The 24,403-nt window shown below is 44.2% G+C and overlaps 1 protein-coding gene across 1 annotated transcript in view; it reads right to left on the bottom strand.

Annotated features, from left to right (window-relative positions):
- The window catches only part of fbn2b (fibrillin 2b), a 141,446-nt gene that overhangs the window by 90,419 nt on the left and 26,624 nt on the right, over nucleotides 1-24,403 (bottom strand). Inside the window, exons 5-7 of the mRNA XM_054789607.1 lie at nucleotides 15,608-15,703; nucleotides 15,210-15,305; nucleotides 548-745 (exon numbers count right to left, since the gene is read on the bottom strand). Coding sequence (XP_054645582.1) covers nucleotides 548-745; nucleotides 15,210-15,305; nucleotides 15,608-15,703 — 390 coding nt within the window. The remainder of the gene's footprint in view (nucleotides 1-547; nucleotides 746-15,209; nucleotides 15,306-15,607; nucleotides 15,704-24,403) is intronic.

Below are 24,403 nucleotides of genomic sequence, written 5' to 3'. Positions count from 1 at the left end.
AGATACAGATCATTTTGATGGGTGAACAGATACAGATACTAATTACTAATTAATACTGATTAATCTTTTTTCTTTAATATTTCAACCTTATGCTACTAAAATCATGTTATTTGTCCTCATGATATTTCTAGATTGTTCTCGTAAAAGAAAATACAACTTTTTAACTTTTTTCTCGTAATAATTTGGCTTTATTTTTGTAAAATTAGTAGTGATTTTTCCGTTTTTGCTGTTGTTGTTTTTTTTAGTTTTCTTGTTAATTTATATTTTTAGAATGGGTCTCAGACCAATAAAAAAAAAAAGCCGTGGGGTGCACTTTGGACACCCCTGGTCTAATGTCTTCTTGGAGAAAGCCTTCTCGACGTCTTTGCTGCACAGTTTCCCAATCCAGGGTGTTTAAATGTCAAAAAACGGTTACAATAACTGTTTTTTCTCAAGCATCCAGGCTGCCGTGTACATGTAAACACCCCCCAGATGTGTTGATACCACTTTGAGGATGCTGAAGCATGTACTCCTCAGTCATGTTTGTAATGGTGAAGCACATCCTGACCTTGGCAGGCTCCGGTGCGGATGTTGGGAATGAAGCCTCGTCTGCACGGGTGGGGCTGGGCGGGGCACTGCTCGCAAGGGTGGCCCCACGCTCGCCCGATGGTGGCGCAGCAGAGCGTCTTGGTGCACACGATTCCGCTGAGCTGGCCCTGACACATCTGATTGTTCACCTGCGTGAAGCACGGCCCGGTCCTGTAGTCTGTTGGGGAGAGCAGACATGATTGGTTAATGGCGGATATTTGATTGAATTACGATAACACTATGAGTCATTCCAGTGACCACATCTGGTGCTGGGGAGGACGATTATTTTAGGAGACACTTGGGTTGAGTCATGGATCTTTGGCGGCGTATCACAGCACGGTTTTAACAACATGACTCATTGACCTTGAAACAAATCCTCACTTTTATTGTTTTAAGTTGCTTTGGATCAAGAATTGGCTTGCATGGAGAAGCATTTACAAGTAGCAGCTTTCACCAAGACTTAACAAGAACAATACTGGTGTTGGTAGCAGCTTAACCAATCTTGTCAGGGCGCGCGTTGTTCCTGTGAGCCACAGGACTGCAACGACCGCTATGCTATGCTGAACATTCCGATGACCTTCTGTGGTAGCATTAATTTGAAAAGATACGACACACGTCCCGATGGGACAATGGGACAATGCATCTTCTGTGGCACAATCAAAAGGGGATGGAGGGGAACGTCGACAACATGGATACACGCCTTCCAATATCTGGAAGGAATAACACCACCACACCTGTCGTCGTCGTCGTCGTCAAAAAAGGGTGGCATTGCTGAGGCAGGGAAGTAAGTATACATTGCCAAGAAAGCACGCAACTTCAGGAAGCAGGGGAGAAACTACGAAATCTACATCAACCAACACATCAAGGAACTGAACGTATTGAAGATGACATCATCTCCACTTCAAGGACGTAATAAAAGCACATCCTACAAAGACTTGATTATGGGTGCAACAATTCCTCGAAGAATTCGAGTACCTCGGTTACAAAAAATAATAAATTTTTTTCTGCCTCTAGGAATCGCTTACATCGCCAACGCACTTACGTTAACCACAAAGAAGGAAGTGGATGACGTGGGAAGATTGAAGTGATAAGAGAATGCGGCAAGGCAACCAAAGGGAAGGAAAACAACATGTAAGAAAACAGACAGAAAATGTGGCTAAAAAGTAGGGCTGAGCCGTTTTCAACGAGTATCCAATTACGGGTAATGCATTTTTACAGAGTACGAGCATGAAACGAGTATAGCTTGTCATTATCCATACTCGTGCTGAAGGAAAATCCAGCCGGAGGGGGGCGGTGCCTCACTCTTTCACACAAAGACAGTGGCTTGACTCCAGCTCACGTTGTTCAAATTAGTACTCAGTTTTCCTCAGCTCGCCTCTATTTCGGTTTGTATGACATTTCAAGTTACTTGGTAAACTTGTTTCATAACGTACGCGGTGCATTTGACAAGACTGCTAATTTGGCTGGTGATATCAAGTCAGTTGGAAAACTATGCTTGTAGTACTGAGGGCGGTGCTTTTGAGAAAAATACAGTGAATAAGGCTGACAGATTATTTCCCTGTTTGCCATCACTAGATGTTTGCATGAATCACCAACTTCACAGAAATCTTTAAAAAATAATGAAACAATAAAGTCTTACAGATCACTTAGACACATGCACAATACGCATATAGCTGAATAACAAATTTGAAAATCACCATCCACAGAACCAGGAATAAAAGCTAAAGAAAAAAATAGCTTTTACATTTCACTCACTGATCACCACCAATAAGTTATTTGTGTAATTTCTACCCAAAAATGTTTCAAAATGATCAAAATGATGCACTAGTGTTTACATAGTCATCCTCAATGTCTTTGCTTTACATGTCTTAATGCCTCCACTTACTTTTATTTTCATTTTTTTCAAATTATTATTAACACATTATTTTAACTTTACTCTAAAATTATACTTTTGTAAAAGCTACTTCTTTTCTTCCTGGTTCGTTGGACCGCGTTACTATCGGTGAAGAGTAATCAATGACCACACAATTTAAAAAGGTTTTCAAATTGTTTTAAAAAATTGCGAGTGATATATTTGGTTACAGCGCTGGACTCGAGCATCAACGAGGAAGACTGAGAGCCCGGAAAGTACATTGAGTCAATATAGCAGTCGCCTCGCTCCTCTAGAAAGTGAAAGTTAAGTTCGCGTGGAAGTGAAAGTTAAGCATGTGTGCAGGAGAGCAATGCATCTTTTGCTTGTCTGCTTCTTCTCCCGGTATTTTTCCATCAGTCATATGTAAGTGTTGTGTAACTCTGATTGTGTGATGTGAGTGTGTGTGGTCAAGAAGGGCTTCTATGAGAAGCTATTAGACTGAAAATGCACTGAGCTAAGAGACTCAATTTTGAAGTCTGATAATACCTAACACTTTTATTGTTATTGTTTCTTCCTCCTCCTTGTTGTGTTGTGCTTAATGTAACCGTGTGATGTTTTGTTAATGTACACTACCGGTCAAAAGTTTTACAACCCTCCAATTTCTCTCCAATTTCAAAAGATACATTTTTAAGTGTTAAGATGATCTGTGTCTTTTCATTATTAATTCAGTTTTTTCTTGCCATTTCTGACTTTCTCCAGTACAGTGCTGTTCAACTGATGTTCAACTGATGTTCACGAGGGTACAGTACCACGGTGTGTTCCGAACACTGTTTGTACGCAAACAGAGGAGGGAGTAAGTACCGCAGAGCTTGGAACACCTGTAGGAATGAGTTGCACCAACTGCCAAGGCTTGATCAACCTCCATTTCTGCAGAACAGCTTTAAGTTGTTGACCCATTTTGTGGTCCCTGAAACAGTATCATTCTGAAATACGCATTAGTTTTCAGTTTTGAGTAACCGTACCTTTGGCACTTCACCACTTAACTTTAAGGCAAGGCATTCATTGGACTTGAACGACTTGTTAACCATGTGTGAAACAAATAAACCATACCATACCATACACACAAAGCACACTGTTCATAACACAAATGTCAGACAGATGAGCACATCTTTGTTATAGGGACACAATAGCATCAACAGTGCAGATACTGTAAGTAAAGGCAAAATGATCTCATGCGGAAACCATTTAAGCAACACAAATGTTCTCGCCTTCAATCACACGGAGCCCCTTACGGGAGAAATTGCAACCGGAGTGCCAGAGCAAACACAGTCTTCATTGGAAAACAATGAGATTGACAGCGTGGATATGAAAGTCAGACTGCGCGGTTGGCAGTTTGGACACTGTGAGAGAGTGGTGCGTTCAGGTCTGAGATGGAGCGATAAATCACACTTATTTGCAGCTCCTGGTGCTACATGAAAAGTGATCACGTATGGGAGAAAAAAAACTATAGGAGGCACAGAAAAACAAGAGGAAAAGTAGGTCAAAGCGTCCATGGCTAATGAAAGTTCCATTTCTCACCTCCCCCTCGTTTTGTCTTGGTAAACTGGGATTTCCTGCCTGCCCATCGGGCTCTGTTTGATCTTTCCATGGGACGTCTCCCAATAATACTCCACTGAGCCTGTTCTCATGAGGCTTTAGTAAGATTGCATAAGAGAAAATGCACTGATCGTAATGCAATCCATCCATCCATCCATCCGTATGCTATGGCCCTGATCCTGTTCAGCCCATTCTAGGGTATGTGTGGGGATGACACGCAGTTTTAACACAGTTTTTGGTCTAGTTCAGCATGGGATACCATTCACCGTAGTTGGGCATGGTTCACTTGTGTCGAATGGCGCTAGACATGCTGCTGTCTGACGATTGGTTGACAGATAATTCACTTCCTTGCATGTGTCGGACAAGAAGAAAAAGAGTAAATGACCACAGAACCATGTATTAAGGTATAATGTTGCCTTGTAGTACAGTATGGTGTTGCCTATCTTCTTTGTTTACTTTACTGACGGGCTAAATGTGGTTTCTGCTATGATCTCATGCTAGCTACGTAGTTGATACCGCTATCCCCAAGACGTTTATATATCCTGCATCACGGTTCATGCATGAGGCATGAAAGAGTCATTCAAACATGAGTCACTACGCATGGGTACTCATCTGTTATTTCGTTCACATTCACACCCTTCATACCCTTGGTACAAATATCCAGTTTCACTGATTCAGTGTTTGAAGAAGATTCAACAAAGACTCAGCTCGAGTAACACTGACTCTCGGTACTGGACAAAAACGCAAGTTTGACTAACTTACGGCTCGACAAAGACTTGTGTATGACTGATTCATGGGTACTCAACAAAGAGTTTCAGTTTCAGAGACTCACAGGTACTCGACAAAGACACGTTTCACTGGCTTACGGCTTGACAAAGACTCGAGGATCATTGACTCACAGTACTTGACTCATGCCTGGATGAAGATTTGAGGGTCACTGACTCACAGATATTTGACAAAGATGCGAGTTTCACTGATTTACGGATAGATGAAGACTCGAGGGTCAGTGACTCATTGGCACTCCTGTTCTAGGCTGGACGAAGACTTGATTATCACTGACTCACGTGTACTCGACAAAGACTAATGTTCCACTGACTAAGGGCTTGATGAAGACTCGAGTATCACTGACTCACGGGTACTCAAAAAAGAATAGAGTTTCACTTACTCATGGCTGGATGAAGACTCGATGATCACTGACTCACAGGTACTCAACAAAGACTCAGGTTTCACTGACTGACGGCTGGACGAAGACTGGAGTATCACTGATTTATGGGTACTCAACAAAGACTGGAGTTTCACTTACTCATGGCTGGATCACTAACAAACAGGTGCTTGACAAAGACTCGAGTTTCATTGAATTACAGCTTGATGAAGACTTGAGTATCGCTCACTCACGGGTACTCGACAAAGATTCGAGTTATACAGAAATAAAGATTGACAAAGACTTGAGTATCACTGACTCACCTGTACTAGACAAAGACACGCGTTTCACAGACTCACGTGTACCCAACAAAGACTGGAGTTTCACTGGCTAACAGCTTGACAAAGACTGGAGTATCACCGACTCACTGGTACGCAACAAAGAGTAGCGTTTTATTGACTGATGGTTGGATGAAGACTTGAGTATCACTGACTCACTTGGACTCCACAAAGACTCGAGTTTCACTGACTTACAGCTTGACAAAGACTCGAGTGTCACTGACTTGAGGGTGCTCCTGTTCTAGGCTGGACAAAGGCTTGTACATCACTGGCTCACGGGTACTTGACAAAGACTTGAGTTTTACTGACTCAAGGCTGGACGAAGACTGGAGGCTCAGTGACTCACGGATACTCGATAAAGAACAGACTTTCACTGCCTTACAGCTGGTAAAAGGAATGGTGTTTCCCATTGGGTGAAGCGTTCCACTTGGTCAAATCATAAATGGTCTCACAGTATTCACAGTGATGACAGAGCGTCAGGGTCCAATAACATTTTCAAGGACTCCTCCACTATGCCACCCACAAAGAAATAAAATAGGATAACTAGGACGAATGAAGGAAAAAAGCAGCATCAGCCAACTGTGGTGATGTGTGTGATTGATTGTAACTCCTTTTTACACACACGCATACACAGGAAGCCATATATCTGAGTGTGGAGCCAAATACAGAAATAACACGGCTTTCTTTAGAAGCAAATAAAAACGCCATGTGTCCTTCATGCGACGCACTGGCACACATGTATTTGTGTGAACGCGGTGGCGGCGGCATGGATGCATTTCTTACGTGCACATTTCCCCATCTGGACGTACGTACACTGAGTGGACACTTTGCAGCAATGAGCTCAGGCATCTCAGGACATGAGAACAATCCAACATGGGGAAACAATTTTGTCTCGTTAGCGTCCAAAAATGCTCTCCAGACCTTTCCAGGTCTCATCCATGAGGTTTTGATTTAACACTTACAGTCCTATAAAGGCTTGCAGCAATCTAGGCCAATCCAGGCCAGAGTTTGCCGGCTTTAGACGGCTGATGCAGCGGTGAACTTTCACCTTGATCGCTCAGGGCAGATTAGCCAGCTGGTCATGGCGGGTGACATTAATGGATGCGACGCTTCCAGAAAGACCGTTGCTCTAATCTAATGCGCACATGAAAGTTGGATTTAAAGCGAGATAAAATTGTCTCAAGGTTGAGGTGAGACAAAGAATCCTGTCTGGAACACAGCGGTTTCTGCACTTTCCCATCGTTCCTGTCCAGTTGTGTGATCGTAAAGCCGACCGGGGCGCTAACCCAAGTAGCTGGAACGAGAAGAGTTGGGGGGGGGTTATTAATAATTTCCAAAACTCCCAAGAAAGCAGGACTGGAATGATAAGAAACATGAAATATGAGTTGATTGCGTGGTCATGAAGCCGTCATCATTTATACAGACTTTGCTATGACAGCAGGTCAACGTGGCAGATGAATAAAATAAGTGTGTGTGTATTTGATTTCAAACCGGATGCTGCTTCTAGACTTTGCACAGCTGGCAATTTGGTCTCAGCCTAAATGTAATGTATCGCACCTGTTTACTGTGTGTGCGTGTGTGTGCGTATGTGTATGTGTGTGTGTCACGTCTTGCAAAAAGCTGATTGCATCGTCTCGTTTCCGCCCACTCGTATAAATAAATGAGTGGAGTGTGTGTGTTTGCTTGTTTGCATGTGTGTGTTTAGCGGTTTTGTTCCTCCGAGCGTAGCGACGTTTCTTATCGCAGCCATTCGCTTTCAATCTCTCCTTCCCCGGCATGGAGTGCAACGTTGTGTACTCCAGTGAGAGTGGATGGATGAGAAAAGCCTTCAGCCGTGCACTCAACCCAAACAGGAAACACGCATCAACCTAAACACTTATCCGCCCTTTCATCTAATGTGCCAGTGAAAACATTTTTTTTTTACATCCATCTACCGTATACTCTGACAGTTATTTTGGTGTGTTTAGGGAGGGAAATGTGCCCTCACAATGGCATCCAGCAATGCAGGAACAACAATGGCAACATGATTGAGTCCCAGCAGGCTACATCAACATCTCCCACTCATAGGACATGTGAATGATTCTGTATGTTGTAGTTCTACAGTGTATTTTTAAATCATGTACAGTGGTGCCTCGGTTAACGTCACATTTTTTGGTTAACATCTCCTCTCCTCCCCCTCCCTCTTTGCAAAACTGGGTAAAAGCGATGTTAAATGTTCTATTGTTCATTTATTTGTCATTTGCAATGATGTTTGCTACTATAATTAGTGTCTATAAAATGTGTTAACATTTTTGGGTGTCTGGATTTACATTATTATCTATGGGAAAACTTGCTTTGGTTGGAGTCAGTTTTAGTTTGAGTCAGACTTTCTGGAACGGATTAATGATGTTAACCAAGGCACCGCTGTAAAGCACATAGTAATATTTGACTTTTAATGGGTGGCAGCCACATGGTGATAATGGCACCTGCAGCATCTTACAAAAGTGAGTGCACCTCTGACATTTTGGTAAACATGGACAGTGGAAACCTTGGTAGGTGTCCTCAAAAAAATGAGAGGAACACTTGGAAAACACATCAGATGTAAACTGGGGGAAAAATGATGTTGAATATGTTTCCTGATAATAAGTGGGTGATGTATTAGTAACAAAATGATGCCACATCATTTGATAGAAATGAAAATGATCACCCTATAGAGGGGGGAAATCAAAGACACCCCAAAAATGAAAGTGAAAAAATGATGCAGCACACTGGTCCATTTTGCTAAAATGTCATTGTAGCAACTCAAAATGATTCTCAGTAGTTTGTGTGGCCCCCACATGCTTGTACGCATGCCTGAGAACCTCAGGGCATGCTCCTAATGAGACTACGGATGGTGTCCTGGGGGATCTCCTCCCAGATCTGGACCAGGGCATCAATGAGCTCCTGGACAGTCTGAGGAGCAACCTGGCGGCGCTGGATGGACCTAAACATAATGTTCCAGTGGTGTTCTATTGGGTTTAGGTCAGGTGAACGTGGGGGCCAGTCAATGGTATCAATTCCTTCATCCTCCAGGAACTACCTGCATACACTAGCCACATGAGGTCGGGCATTGTCGTGGACCAGGAGGAAACCAGGTCCCACTGCACCAGCGTAGGTTCTGACAATGGGTCCAAGGATTTCATCCCGATACCTAATAGCAGTCAGGGTGCCGTTATCTAACCTGTAGAGGTCTGTGCGTCCTTCCAGGGATATGCCTCCCCAGACCATCACTGACCCACCACCAAACCGGTCATGCTGAATGATGTTGCAGGCAGCATAACGTTCTCCACGGCATCTCCAGACCCTTTCATGTCTGTCGCATGTGCTCAGGTTGAACTTGCTCTCATCAGGGAAGAACACAGGGCACCAGTGGTGTAGTTGCCAATTCTGGTGGTCTATGGCAAATGCCAGTCAAGCTCTACGGTGCTGGGCAGTGAGCACAGGGCCCACTACAGGACGTCGGGCCCTCAGGCCCTCAGAAACATTCACACCAGTGGCCTGCTGGAGGTCATTTTGTAGGGCTCTGGCAGTGCTCATCCTGTTCCTCCTTGCACAAAGGAGCCGATACCGATCCTGCTGAGGGTTGAAGGGCCTTCTACGGCCCTGTCCAGCTCTCCTGGAGTAACTACCTGTCTCCTGGAATCTCCTCCATGCGTCCAGGTACCGCAGTGATGCCCTGGTCCAGGTCTGGGAGGAGATCCCCCAGGACACCATCCGTAGTCTCATTAGGAGCATGCCCCCACGTTGTCAGGCATGCGTACAAGCACGTGGGGGCCACACAAACTACTGAGAATCATTTTGAGTTGCTACAATGACATTTTAGCAAAATGGACCAGTATGCTGCATCATTTTTTCACTTTCATTTTTGGGGTGTCTTTGATTTCCCCCCTCTATAGGGTGATCATTTTCATTTCTATCAAATGATGTGGCATCATTTTGTTACTAATACATCACCCACTTATTATCAGGAAACATATTCAACATCATTTTTCCCCCAGTTTAGATCTGATGTGTTTTCCAAGTGTTCCTCTAATTTTTTGGAGCAGTGTATATCATTTATATGCATTTTGAATTGTTTTATGCATGTAAAACGAATGTAATCGTAAAACTATAACAACGTGTTTTATGTCAACATTTTTTAGACTCGTGGCACAACTGTGTTAGTTAGCAAAGAGAGTTAACCATTAATGACATCATAGATGGGCCACGGGCTGAATGCCGCTTCCTGTTTCCATGTATTAGCAAGCTAGTGAGATGCTAACAAGGACGTTTTGCAATAAAAACACATTAAAGGAAATTTTTGGGGGGGAATTTTGTCCATCATCCACAATGCTAATGTGAGACATGAACACACATCTTCCTCTTTTCTGTGCGTTCTAAAGATACAGAAACAGCCAAAAGAGGCAGCTAAGAACGCACGTAATGGGACGCACCTATTCCGCCTAGAAAGCCTTTTGAAAAAAACTCCATTTACATAATGTGACCTGCATATTAACCAAAATACACCAACATTGTTATTATTATTGTTATTAACATTGTTACGCCCAAGAACTACGTTCCTGGCGTAGTGACACATCGCCACGCCACACCACACCGTCTATCCATGTAATAATGCATGTGGAAGGGCCTTGTAAAAGTACTCATATTGTACTTTGTTACAGTAAGTAAATAGGTACATTAAACAGTAGTACTGCATCAAGTTGTGTTTTTATTCACAGTGTGTCCTGTTTAAAACACTTTGCCGTGTTTCCACACTGATTTATGAGGTTTCCTGTACTGGGGGCCTTCATTATGCGCGGGTGTCCAATGCTATTACGATACAATTTATAGTCTCGCAGTACTCACATCATTTAGTCCTTGGGAATGTTTTTTCCTCCACACATTATTTGCTGCACTGGGGAGAAACTAGGACTCTGTAATGGATGGGAAAAATGCCCTGCAGGTTGGAGGCAGAAAAAAAGAGGGCTCAACAGACTTTTTTTCCTTTTCTGTTTTCTGTTGGTGAAAAACGTAATGTTGTACAAACACTTTATGAACAATGCTCCGGCTTTGTTGGCGGTATCACCATGTTAGAATGCATGATAAACGTACATGAATACATTACGGGTGTCAGGAGACACACGAGACGAGGCTGGGTCTACGAGAACAAGACAAGACGCGATTTTAACATTGCATTTTAAGAAAAGTACATTGCAAATATATATGACTATATATTGCCATCTGCTAATTTAATTTCTATTATGTCACGCTCTCGTGCACTCTTCTGTGTGTATGCTAGAGGCCCCGCCTCCACCCACCGAGACAAAGAGCCTGTATGACTGACAAAAGGGCTCACTCTGTTCATGCCGTTGTCCTATGTACCAAACGCACCAAGGTGCTGAAAGCAATGCACAGAGTGAACCCTCTTCCTGCTTGTTTGGAGAGGAGGACACGCATGCACACGGCGATGAGTTCATTTATTATCTTATTATTCATTTATTATCGTCCCATGCCCAGTGCCCACTTTTAGACATCTTGTCACGTTTTAATCTCGTGATATCTTGTGACACGAGATCTTGTGACACCCCGACAATACATCTCTTGTTATCGCTTATAAGTCGCGATGCGTATCGAAACGTAATCATGTCATCATAATGCTAGTATAACACAATTGTGTATCAATTCATTTCTGCTGGAATCGTGAGGAATGGTAACACATTTAATAGTAAAGATGTATTTATATGTTTTTAGAAACCCGAATACCCAATCCCTGAGACATATTCATACGTCTTTTACATTTTTTTTGCGCCGAGAGGCAAAAAGAGGTGATGATGCAACTGCACACTAATAGATGTCACTTTTAGAGCAGTTTAAGCCAAAACGGCCACGAGGTGGCAGAAGTGCATTCGGTAAGTGCTCAGCACGTCTCTTTTGCGTGTATTTAAACACTCGACAGCAAGGCGGACATGGAAGAGCGTGGAGGAGTGGAGCGTGCAGAAAGATACGCATCGTAGGGAAATTTTAGCGCATGCACACGCACACGCAGTTTAGTTCCAAATGTGAAAACTGTAAATAGTTCATGGTGTTATATTTCCAAAAAAAAAATGTTATTGTGATGTTTTGTGTTGTTTATGTTGTGGTATAGTTGTTTAGATAGTTAGTTGAGCTGTCACAAAAGCAAAACATATTTCTGTCAAAGTGAAAGCTAGGCTTGAAATGTATCGTTTCTCAAAAAGCTGGTTTTCGCTCTTTTTTAGTCAGGAACGGATATTTTCATGAAACTTTTTTTTAAATTAATTAATTATTTTTGTTATTTTCCTGAAACTTTTTTTAATTAATTAATTTATTTGCCTGAAACTTTTTTTTATTAATGAATTCATTAATTTATTTATTTTCCTGAAACTTACCTATGCTCTACTGCAGATTACTAAAGAAGGGAAAAACGGTAGAAACTTTTTTTCTTTTGGTAGGTTCCAGGTTTATATAACCATACAACACAATATTCCGTGTGCCTTGAAAGATCAGTCAAAATGGTCTAAAACGGCCGCTACTTGAAAAACGGCTGGGATTGAATGAGTTAAAGTGCTGTGCATTTGCATTTTTTTTTTTTTGCACATTCTTTGTGTTGCGCACTGCTGCTGGTTTTGCTGTGATAATTATGACATTTCGGTGTGGATTTCATTCAAAATGGGTGAATTTCTTACTTGGTGATCATTTGATTTACAATATTGAAGTATTTTAATGACTACTCTGTTCAACTTGCATGTCACAAAATTCGGTAAAAAATAAACTGCTTTCTTTTTCTACTTCTAAGCATCGGATCAAATGGAAACGGTACCCAAGCCTGCATGTCTTGGACTGTGCAGGTGTGCCTAATATTGTGGCTGCACGCATCAACTAGAGTGATAGCGAGCAATAAAATTCTAATTCTTTCCGAGGGACCTTTGGCAACAAAAACACACAAGCAAAGGTTTTACAATGTACCCCTCCAATACGGACGCAGGGTGTTTGCCTTCTCTGCGCTTTGTGGACACAGCTGGGGAGTCCATTTTTATTTGTCCTCCATCCATCCATCCCTCCCCTCTTCTCTTTTCTTCCCTTCCTTACACCAGGAAATGTTCGCGACCAGGCCACAAAGAAAGTCTATGCAGTCACTCCTGTGGGCTTGTAGGGGATGGGGGGGTGCGGGGTTGGATCGTTATTTTTTGCCAGATGTCTTTACGGTTCCCTCTGACACACTCAACCCCCTAAATGTTGTATTTTCCAAGAAAACACGACCCTGCTGTTGCATGAAAGAAGAAAAAGGGGTGGTGGTGGGGGTGGGGGGCTGCCTGGACAACACAAAAGGTAGAGATGATGGAGTGGTAACACAAGTTGGGAGGAAACACAACAAACAAAGACGAGGGGGCAGCAAATGGGAAGGACAGCCAACCTGGGAAAGCAAACGTCTTTTCCACGCAAACTGCGTGCATGGTTCTCAAAAGGGAATGAAGAAAAGATGAGGTGTGCAAAATGACCAACGCCGACCTTCCTTGTGACCTTGACAGCAGGAGGACAGACCAAGGAAAGATGATTTAGCCACTTTTTCTTGAGGGGACCAACTTTCTTGGGTGATGAGCCAACAACAGGAGTCGTGGTGCGTATTTCACAAGGCATGACAGCGACACATAAAATGGCATTTATGCTTATTTGCGTCTGCACATTTTAAAGACACACTGTACTTGTCATTACAATGTCAGCCTTTCCCAAACGTTCATGTGGCGGCCCGCCACAAATAGATTTGGCATTACCTGTTGGCCCTGCCTCATAAACACAATATAACCAGACTGCGAAAGTTGCTCCAACTCCGTACAGTAGATGGCATCCTAATTGGGCTCCTCTGTCAGAGAATAAGAAGATGTAGCAGGAGGGACCGGTGTTGCCAGCTCAGCAACCTTGTCGCTATATTCAGCAAGTATTCAGACCCTTCCAGATTCTGCTTTCCAAATAAAACACTACCAAAAAATATTTTCTGGTCTGAATGGACACTTTTGGAGACTCTGACATGAAAGCATGTACAGTCATCCCTCGTGTATAGCGGTTAACTGGTTCCAGACCCGACTCTGATAAATGAATTTCCGCAATATCGGATTCAATGTTAATAAATGAAATACTTTCATAGTTACAGCATGTGTGCTAAAGCATAACTTAACTGAGTGTGGAAAAGGTTATAAAGCCATTTTGAAGCTTTGGGACGCCAGCAAATCACAGTGATTGCCAAAACATGGAACAACTCTTCCCAGGAGTAGCCGGCCAACTAAAATTACCCCAAGAGCGCAACAAAGACTCAACCAAGAGGCTCGTCTCAATGTTGCCAGGAAACATCTTGATGATCCCAAAGGTCTTTGGGTAAACATAAGTTGAACTTTTTGGAAGGTGTGTGTTCCATTACATGTGACGTAAAAGTAACGCCATATATCAGAAAAAGAACATGATAGCAACAGTAAAACATGGTGGTAGTAGTGTGATGGTCTTCAGGACCTGGAAGACTTGCTGTGATAAATGGAAGCATGAATTGTGCTGAAGGAGAATGTTGGTGACCTCAAGCTGAAAGCAACTTGGGTTCTGCAGCAGGACAATGATCCAAAACACACCAGCAAGTCCACCTCTGAATGGATGAAGACTTTGGAGTGGTCTAGTCCAAGTCCTGACCTGAATCCTATTGAGATGCTGTGGCATGACCTTCAAAAGGAAAAGCCTCCAATGTGGCTGAATGACAACAATTTCGCAAAGATGAGTGGGACAAAATTCCTCCACAGCGCAGACGCTTGATTGCAGTTGTTGCCGCTAGGGGGGCCCAACCGGTTCTTAGCTTTAGGGGGCCATCACTTCTTCACTTCTTTGCCTCTCTTAAAGAAATGCACAGAATGAACACCTGTCCCATGAATGCCAAAATACATTAACTGCTGTGAAAAATGTTTGCGCGATGGTGTCTCATGACTTTCACACAAAGTCAATAAAAGTCTCCCACAAGACACCTGAGCCTTCCAAAAGAAAAGTTACAATTTCTCTCCACGAAATCAATATCAGCTACCACTTCTCGTGCTTTTCATCGGACAAGTCGCCTCCGCCATCACACTCACATGCTTCCACTCAAAGGCCAGTACACACACACCCTCTATCTGCCTGTCTATCTGTCTGTCTGTCTGTCTGTCTATCTGTCTGTCTGTCTGTCTGTCTATCTGCCTGTCTGTCTGCCTGTCTGCCTGTCTGTCTGTCTGTCTGTCTGCCTGTCTGTCTGCCTGTCTGCCTGTCTGTCTGCATGAAGTCATCTGCCTCAGCAGGCACTGAAGTCAGCATTAATAGAATAAATCTGCTGATAAACTCACGACACATGACCACAGTTAAAGCTTGGAACGATAAAAAAACCCAAATAAGGCAGACTCGCACTGTGTTGTCGACCTCATCTGAAGGCCTGGAGTCCCTCTCAGATAGATAGATGTCAAAATAATTTATGATTATGATATTATTTATTTTTATGACAATAATAAGCGCTTCACCTGCAGAGAAGGGTTTAATCATACAGACATAACATTTCTTACATATGCTGATGATACGTATGTGAGCGACACACCCAGATATCTTCTACGCTTACAATGTTGCGAGAGTCCTAATAGAGACACCGTTTGTCCCGTGTTTCATGTTGATCTGAATAGCAGCATCACGTGAACGATCTTACCTCTCTCGCACTGAGGGCCCGTGAAGCCGTAGACACAGGCGCATCTGTTGGGGCCGATGCAACGCCCGCCGTTCTGGCAGCCGTTCTCGCACACAGCTGAAGAAAACCCAAAAGTAATTGTATTTATTTGATAAAACGATGACTGAAATGATGGAGGTCCAAATGCACTTCATTTTTGCACCTTAAATGATAATATGAAATGATTACATTATGACTGCAGCATCAATTAGATTGGCTATTAGATTGTGCAGGTGTACTTAATGCTGCGGCCTGTGAGTTATAATCTACTTGTAGTATTTCTGTTCATGTCAGACTGCCAAATAAACACTATATAACCATACACACACACACACACACACACGCACTCAGGTGATGTCTGTGCTTGTGTTTGCACTCACGTTGTCCACAGTGGTTGCCCGTGTAGCCTTTAGGGCAGTTGCAGGAGTCCTCGGCACAACTGCCTCCATTCATGCATCTGACATTACACGACTGGACTGTGGGGGCAAAGACGAATAACAGCAATTAAAGTCAACCAATAGGACGCTTTCATACAACTTATTACTGAACAGGAAAAGAGAACTAGTTACGGAAGAATAGGTGGGCGGACCAATACGTAGTGAGTGAGGACGTCACTTTCGTTCTTTTAAGTTTGCTTAAAAGTTCACTAGTTCAAAGAAAGAAAGTGAAAGTGAAAAGTAGTGGCATTAGACACCATTAGACAACTGCTCAAAGTCGACTAACATTGGCTCCAAGCCGCTCAAGGACCTTTTGTGTAACGACATTCCATGTTACAATGTTACAACACACAACCAGGTGTTAATTTATACTTAGTTCCAACTCACGCCAAACTCGACTTACACCATTGTTGGAGGAATGGAACTCGTACGTAAAGCGAGGACTTCCTGTTTGCCCAATAAAAGCAGTTCCAAAATGAACGTTAACGATGTACAACACAACACAAATGTTTTGACAGCAGCTTTGGCTCAGTCGACACGACATGAGCACCCTCAGGCTAAATTCTATCAGGCAGCCCAGAATCAGCCATAAGTAGATCCTCCCGGATGCTGCAGCCAGTCAGGAATTTGGACAGAGAGGGAGGAGGCCTTGATATAGCGGGAGGTTGAAAAAAAGAAGAAAAATCGACAAACAAGCGATAGGATTATTATTCTGATGCGAAGCAGGACTCTGCTGACAGGACTTTTGTATGCGACCACAGTAAAGATTCATACATCCACAAAATGTTGCGATGTTGTGGGACTGTCTTGGCTGACACGTCTCTTCAACATTGCGTGGAAGTCGGGAACAGTACCTCTGGATTGGCAGACTGGGGTGGTGGTCCCCCTTTTCAAGAAGGGTGACCGGAGGGTGTGTTCCAACCATAGGGGATCACACTCCTCAGCCTCCCTGGGAAAGTCTATTCCAGGGTGCTGGAGAGAAGGGTACGACCGTTAATCGAACCTCGGCTACAGGAGGTGCAATGTGGTTTTCGTCCTTGTGGCGGAACACTGGACCAGCTCTACACCCTTGCAAGGGTCCTGGAGGGTACTTGGGAGTTTGCCCAACCGGTCTACATGTGCTTTGTAGACCTGGAAAAGGCATTCGACCGTGTCCCTCGCGGTGTCCTGTGGGGGGTGCTCCGGGAGTATGGGATTGGTGGCGCGCTACTACGTGCCATTCGGTCCTTGTACAACCGGAGCAGGAGCCTGGTTCGCATTGCCAGCAGTAAGTCAAGCCTGTTTCCGGTGAACGTTGGCCTCCGCCAAGGCTGCCCTTTGTCACCGATTCTGTTCATAATTTTCATGGACAGAATTTCTAGGCGCAGCCAAGGTGTCGAGGGAGTCCAGTTCGGGGGCACTAGGATCTCATCTCTGCTATTTGCAGATGATGTGGTCCTGATGGCCTCATCGGGCTGTGACCTGCAGCGTTTACTGGGACGGTTTGCATCTGAGTGTGAAGCTTCTGGGATGAGACTCAGCACCTCCAAATCTGAGGCCATGGTTCTCAGTCGGGAAAGGGTGAATTGCTCCCTCCGGGTTGGGAATGAGGTCCTGCCCCAGGTGGAGGAGTTCAAGTATCTCGGGGTCTTGTTCACGAGTGAAGGAAGGTTGGAGCGTGAGGTCGATCGGCGCAGCGTCTGCAGTAATGCGGTCGCTGTACCGGACCGTTGTGGTGAAGAGAGAGCTGAGCCGGAAGGCAAAGCTCTCAATTTACCGTTCGATCTATGTTCCCACCCTCACCTATGGTCATGAGCTTTGGGTCATGACCGAAAGAACGAGATCGCGGATACAAGCGGCTGAAATGAGTTTTCTTCGTAGGGTAGCGGGACTCACCCTAAGAGACAGGGTGAGGAGCTCGGTTATCCGGGAGGAGCTCAGAGTAGAGCCGCTGCTCCTTCACATCGAGAGGAGCCAGCTGAGGTGGCTCGGGCATCTAGTCCGGATGTCTCCCGGACGCCTCCCTGGTGAGGTGTTTCGGGCATGCCCAGCCGGGAGAAGGCCCCGGGGAAGACCTAGGACACGCTGGAGGGATTATGTCTCACAGCTGGCCTGGGAATGCCTTGGTGTCCTCCCGGTGGAGCTGGAGGAGGTGGTCGGGGACCGGGAAGTCTGGGCTTCCCTACTGAGACTGCTGCCCCCGCGACCCGGACCCGGATAAGCGGAGGAAAATGGAATGGAATGGAATGGAACATCCACAAAAACTCTTTTTCTTCCTGAGGACAGTGGCTGTTGGGAACCAGGCCACAAAAAAACATGAGCTTTTAGCAATTTAGACGCAAAAAATATGTAAACGCAACATTTTTGTGCAGTCTGATTTCATCGGGGGCAGTCTGTGGATCCGGTGTGACCACCGTTTGCCCCAAATACCACATACGCCGATCCAGAGCATCCCATACATGCTCAACAGGTGTGACATGTCCCATGAGCATGCTGGCCATGCAAGAACTGGGATGTTTTCAGCATCCAGGAATTGTGTACGGATCCTTTACAGCATGGTGCCGTGCATTATCAGCTGCAACATGCAGATGGAGTGGTACCGTGGTGGTGGTGAGGTTATGGAATGGCCGGGCATGTGTTAGGGCCAACCGACACAGGTGCGTTTTATTTTGAATGCACAGAGATACCGTGACAGAATCTGGATTACCATCTTCCTTGAGACATCAAAACTGCCTTCCCCTCAGAAGAGAGTGAAATGTTTGCTGACATGTGAGGGTTGTACCTGAGCATCCAATGTATTGCAAAGACAATAATAGCATTCTATACTATCCTCGTCTATTTTGCCTTTCATGTGGGCTTAACGGGATGCCCGCGCTTTGTCCTTTAGTCTGTGTATATTCGCCTTCCTTTCTTCCTCCGCATTCCTGCGTTCAACTTTCAGCCTTTGAAAATCCTAATCGCAAGTTCAACATTAATTTCCTCTCTCGCTCCCCATACATCCTCTTTTTTGTTCTCCACCATCTGTTTATGTCTCTTTCTTTAGCATTTCTGGCATGCGGGGGGTGGGGGTTGGGGGGATGGATGAGCATCTTCCCCACCCGTGGGTCTGACCAGATCTTCCAGGTTTGCCACCCACTGGTTCGACTCGGCCGGAGACAAAGACTCAAAATAACTCCACACACTTCAGTCTCATGGGCAGAGGTGTAATTCACTGTCAAAGAAGTCCTCCTTAATTCTTCCAGACGAATTCCAATGAGCGCTCACGTGCACAGACCCTACTTGGCCGAAGCTACTTTTCGCCTGGCTTGCGTCTCAGGGCCGACAAGGCGATAAATTAGAGCGAATGCTTTCAGACCGGAGCTGGCTTGGTTTTTTTTTTGTAAGTTTAGTGTGCAATTGTCTTTTTCTCTTCATAGTTGAGCAACTTATCCCAAAGGAAAATTGGTCAGTTTTTCCTCTCAAAATTGGAAAACCAGCCCAGTTTGAGGCGTTGATGTCCAAATCCTGTCAACCCAAAGCGGAGCAGATATAAAAGAGCTCAGCTTGGCTTTTGGTGGGACAGGTAATGGATACTGTATTTTCTCTTAATAAAGAGACCAAACATGACATTGGAGGTGGCGCCTGAGAGACCTGGAGCGTGTGCGATGTTTTCTTTGTCACAGGAGCTGAATGGGAGGAGGGCGGGGAAGCAAACAAGCACACTTGGAGACAGGACCAGATGATCTCACTGCCTAACTTCGCCTCCTTGCACCTCCTCCCCGTGCCGTTGCATCCTCTGCAGGCTGGGAGAGTAAAGCAGTGAGACGGTTCACCCCGATGACCCGTGCCTGGAAAGCTGCACGTGCACAGCAAAGGGGGGTGTTGGGTGCCTGCGTGTTAAGGCGCTTGCTCAGCCGCGCAACAATGCGCCTCTGTCTTTAGCCGTGGCGTTGTCGCTCAGCTGCTCACATCTGGGTGCTTTTTACGAGGGGCTGCGAAACACAGGAAGTCCCGGAGCGTGTGAGTGTGTGTTGAGTCTGCTTGCATTGGTGTGTTTGTGTGTGATGGAAAACGAAGGAGCTTTATTGCTGTGTTGTGTACTGATTAGCACGGCCCGCAGAGACTGATGACAGGTCAGCCTAAACTGCAGCAAGAACAGAAACCAGAAGGACATACCAAGCCCGGTGTTGTCCAAATGTCAAACTTATGGATTTTTTTTCACAACGTATGCATGCCAGGCCAGTAGTCGCCGTTGTCACTTTCCATTCCTACGACACGTAACCCAAAAACAAACACTGTAAGCAGTCACTCACACTGTATGCAGAACACATATAAAATACGGCCATAAAAAGATTAAATACAAGAATTGAATATGTTAAATAACGGTTTTCTTGTACCCTGGAAGGGACGTTGCAAAGGAGGGAGAGACGGGTTTATTCGACCACTACAATGCTTAATTATCACTGTCCATTTCATAAAAGCTGATCCTTTCACATGCTCGAAGAAGCCATCTTCATCCTTAAACATGAAGCCAGGGTTGATTTCTCCACTTTCTGAACATTTTCCCATGTCTAATTTCACTTCACTTTTCACTTTCACTTTCCTTTTCTTTGATGCACTGCCATCAAAAGTGTCTTCTCACGCTTGGGAGACATCACGAGGGGCAAAAAGCTCACTACAAAAAAAACAAAGCGATGTCCTTCCTGGGCCGCGCGGTGGCCTAATGGTTAGCATGTTAGCCACACAGTCAGGAGATCGGAAAGATGGGCACAAAACGATGTGACCCGAAATGCCGTCACACCAAATGCCCCAACACAAAACGCTCTGACACAAAATGGCATGACACAAAAATGCCGTGACACAAAACATAGTGCAAGTAAATAGTTCTCTTTTGCTTTTTTTACAGTATTAATAACTTATGAAAGCGTGTCATAACACACAACATCGTGACACAAAACGTCATGGCACAAAACGCTGTGACACACAACGCCGCGACATAAAACGCCATGCCAGAAAACACGGCAACACAAAACACAGTGCACCTAAATAGTTCTCTTTTGCTTTTTCTACAGTAATAATCATTTATGGCAGTGCGTCGTAAACCCAAAGCGTCGTGACGCGAAACGCCGACACGTTGTGGCCCAGAACTTCGTGGCACAAAACGCTGTGTCACGAAATGTCATGACGCAAAACTAGCAGGTGCAGCAACTTGAGAAAAATGAAGAAAAACATGCTTTTCACACCCGCTGAGCTAACTTCTGTTAAGTTTCAAGGCCAAAATGAGTGGTTTTCAGTTCCTACAGAGAGGGACAGTTTACAGAAAACTACACGTAATATGCTCCAGACAATATCAGAAAGTAGGGGAGGAAGGAATGTTACCTTTAATACAACAACCTAGTTTGTCATTTTTAAAAATATATATATATATATATAAATATATATATATATATATATATTCTTTCCCAGGGTCCGCTGCCACCCCTTGTCAGTCTGAGACAGCTGTTTCTCAACATTCGGGCAAGAATGTCGGTGCTAACGATTTCTTAATTATGGTTATGAGGCGGCAGGGTTATAAAGATGACCCTGGATGTTGTTCGGCACAGCTGCTCGACCCGCTACTCTGTCATGGTGACTTATTGCAGCCTTCTTGCCCGCGAGCTGACATCTATCTGCAGGTTATCACAACGTCGACTCACGCAGCCAAAGAAAGCACTGCTTTTATTTGCCCAACTTCACAAAGTTGCCTGTTTTTTCTTTCTTTTAACCTCCACAGGCAAGCCTACGTGATGTTATCTGAGAGCCAGAATGAGCTTTTATACCCTGAAGATTGGGGAAATTGGTGCACTGAGACTGTAATCAATCGCCCTTTAAACGGTGGACTGAATATGTGGAGATCTACTAACGACACGGTGGTTCCCATCCAGTCATTTTTAGTCTATTTTCTTTTATAATGGGAGCGTCTGTGTAGACAGGTTAGGCAAAGACCATTCCTCTGGATCTCAGTTTCACCATTCATTCATTTTCTATGTCTATGTTCTACGCTGCACACTGATCAGCTATGTGAACCACTACACTATCCAAAATCCGAGGTGGGCAGGCGGGACCAATCACAGCTTTTATGGTCCGCGGTGCCGTCCAGGCTTCAGAGACTGAACCCGAGACTGACACCGGGGAAATGCAACAAAATGTGTACCAGGAGAGCAACGACGCGTATTCAAGGGTAAAAAGGGTAAAAAATGGGTATGTTAGCCGGTGTGGACGCAGCTACATTGCACACATGCATGCACATGGAATACACCAGGGGTCCCCAAATGGTCTCAACCCGGGACCCATGTTTTCCAACTGGCATCAAAGGAAAAGTGCACTTTTGGGGGAATTTTGCCCACCATCCACAATCCTTATGTGAGACATGAACACACATATCTTTCTCTTCTCTGTGTGTTCTAAAGATATAAAAACAGGTAAAAAGAGGCAGCTAATGATGCATGTAATGGGACGCACCTATTCTGCCGAGAAAGAACGCTATTAAAACACCTCCAGAAACCTCCAACAAGGTTTTCTATCCACGCTGTGAGAGTGTAGTAACAGGTACATTCATGATAACATGCAATACTTACAGTATTTTGCCTTATTTTGGTCATTTTAAGCATCAGCGGAACTTCCTTCCTGGGCGCATTGATTTCACATAGCAACATAGAAAGGAACGGCAACAGCTCCAATATGTAGCGTTACCCTTCGCCGGTGGCCTCAGGCATTGTGAGCGAGTGTGTGCTGAAGTTTATTTGTATTTAAGTTTTTTATTTATTTTATTTAAGTTTTTATTTAAGTTTTTATTTACGTTGTTTTTAAATGTCATCTTTTGAAACAATACACCACATTCTCTGTCCAAAGTGCATTTCAGATGAAGTTATTAAGGCATTTATTGAAGAAATGAGGAGGAGCACGATAACTGCATGCATACAAATGAATTAAAATTAAATAACAAAGTTGCTGTAAATAAGACCACAAAATCAGATATTTCACCTAACTGTGCAAAAGGTATATGTACTATACCACTAGTATTAAGGAGGACGATGGAAAATGATATATATACTATATACTTTTGTCCATATAGTGTACCTGCTTGACTAACGGAGCTTGAGAAGATGATTGGACCGAAACACACAGGCCGTGAAAGTATCACAACAAATTGGCTCAAATCAGAGCTATGTCTCAATAGCTTTCCCTCCACTGCTCCCAAACCTCTAAAACGGCTCCACATATCCCAAGCCAGGGATGACGGTGACAGTGACAGGCCAGTGGAGCTCGTCTAAGCTCGCTAAGCTCCAATGTATCACTTTGCTTTCTGTGCCTTTTGACCCCCTGCAGGAACATGACTTCATGGCTCTTTCCAAAGCACTGACTCGGCAAGAGATCCGTGTGCATCCTGCTGTACGGGTCAGAGGCTGACCCCGCCTCCATCCTCCATGGCCTTCCTTTTCAAGAGGTCACCTTCAGTTCGGACATTCTCGCTAGTGTTTCTGTCAAAATAAAGGTTTCAAACTAACGGGGCCTTACTTGACATCAGAGTTAAGTGTTAGTGCAGCCTGCACGTCATGGCCGTTTTATATTATTGCATATACAGTGGTGCCTCGGTTAACGTCCGCCCCGGTTAGCGCGTTTTTCGGTTAACATCCAAAATGTTGGCTCATAATTTGCCTTGGCTTGTGTTCGTCCGCTTGGTTAGCGTGCAATGTGGGGCACGTAACAAGCTGCTGTATTTGTGCTTGTCGGTTCTACGCATGTGCAGAACGCGTCTGCATCCGGCCAGCATATTTTTCGGCAGTCACGTGTTAGGCAAGCCAATTTGTACTGCGCATGTGTAATCTATGTCACACCTCCACTCCCAAAAAACATGATTAAGATTAGGGAAATTACAATCAATCTTAATCTATCTTTTTTATTCTTATATCAGATCCATGGTGCAAGTGGATAAAGTATAAGCCCTCTTTTCTTGTTTGTTTGTTTTTTCGCCACTGAAAAAACAGAGACAAAAGCATTTGCTAGCAAGATATGTTTGGATGGATGGTATTTTTGCATTTACAAAAAAAAATAGCTGAACCCTCTCGATGAATCCATTATTGCACTGCCCAGTGTCTTTCTTATGATGGAGTCATGAACTCTGACCTTAACTCAGGCAAATGAGGATGAGTCACTCTTGGGATCATTTTGGTTGCCTGGCCACTCCTGGGAAGGTTCACCTTCTTCCATGTTTTGGCCATTTGGGGATAATGGCTCTCACTGTGGTTGGCTGGAGTCCCAAAGCTTTAGAAATGGATTCATAACCTTTATAACCTTTTACACTTTTTTCTGGGGGGAGGAGGGGTCAACGGGGGGGCCATGACTTTTGCACACAGGGCCAAGTTTCATTTAAAAACTCGCAAAGTTTGCAGTTTGCGAAGGGCGTCTACTACAGGTAAAATTATGTTAAATGTTAATTTCTCCATTACAGTGCATACAGTATGTTACGTTTGTGGTATTGTTTTTTGAATGTAAAACTGTGTGCGTTAAAAAGCCTTTTACTGCCATGAGTGCAAAAAAAAAGGGATTGCCCTCCAAGCAGGGTTGTCTTGCAATGCCCAATATTGGCTTTTTTGACGATATTGTCCAACTCTTAATTTCCGATTCCGATATCAACGGATACAGATACCGCTATGTGTAACATCACATATCTTGAGTAAAATTGTTGTAAAGTAACGATACTCTTAAATGAGTACAGTTGTTTTGTTTGCTTCTCCACCC

The sequence above is a fragment of the Dunckerocampus dactyliophorus genome, chromosome 10, assembly GCF_027744805.1.
Source record: "Dunckerocampus dactyliophorus isolate RoL2022-P2 chromosome 10, RoL_Ddac_1.1, whole genome shotgun sequence".
NCBI classification, from domain to species: Eukaryota; Metazoa; Chordata; class Actinopteri; order Syngnathiformes; family Syngnathidae; genus Dunckerocampus; species Dunckerocampus dactyliophorus.
Note: the sequence above shows the minus strand (reverse complement) of the source record. Positions and strands in the feature narration are given on the sequence as shown.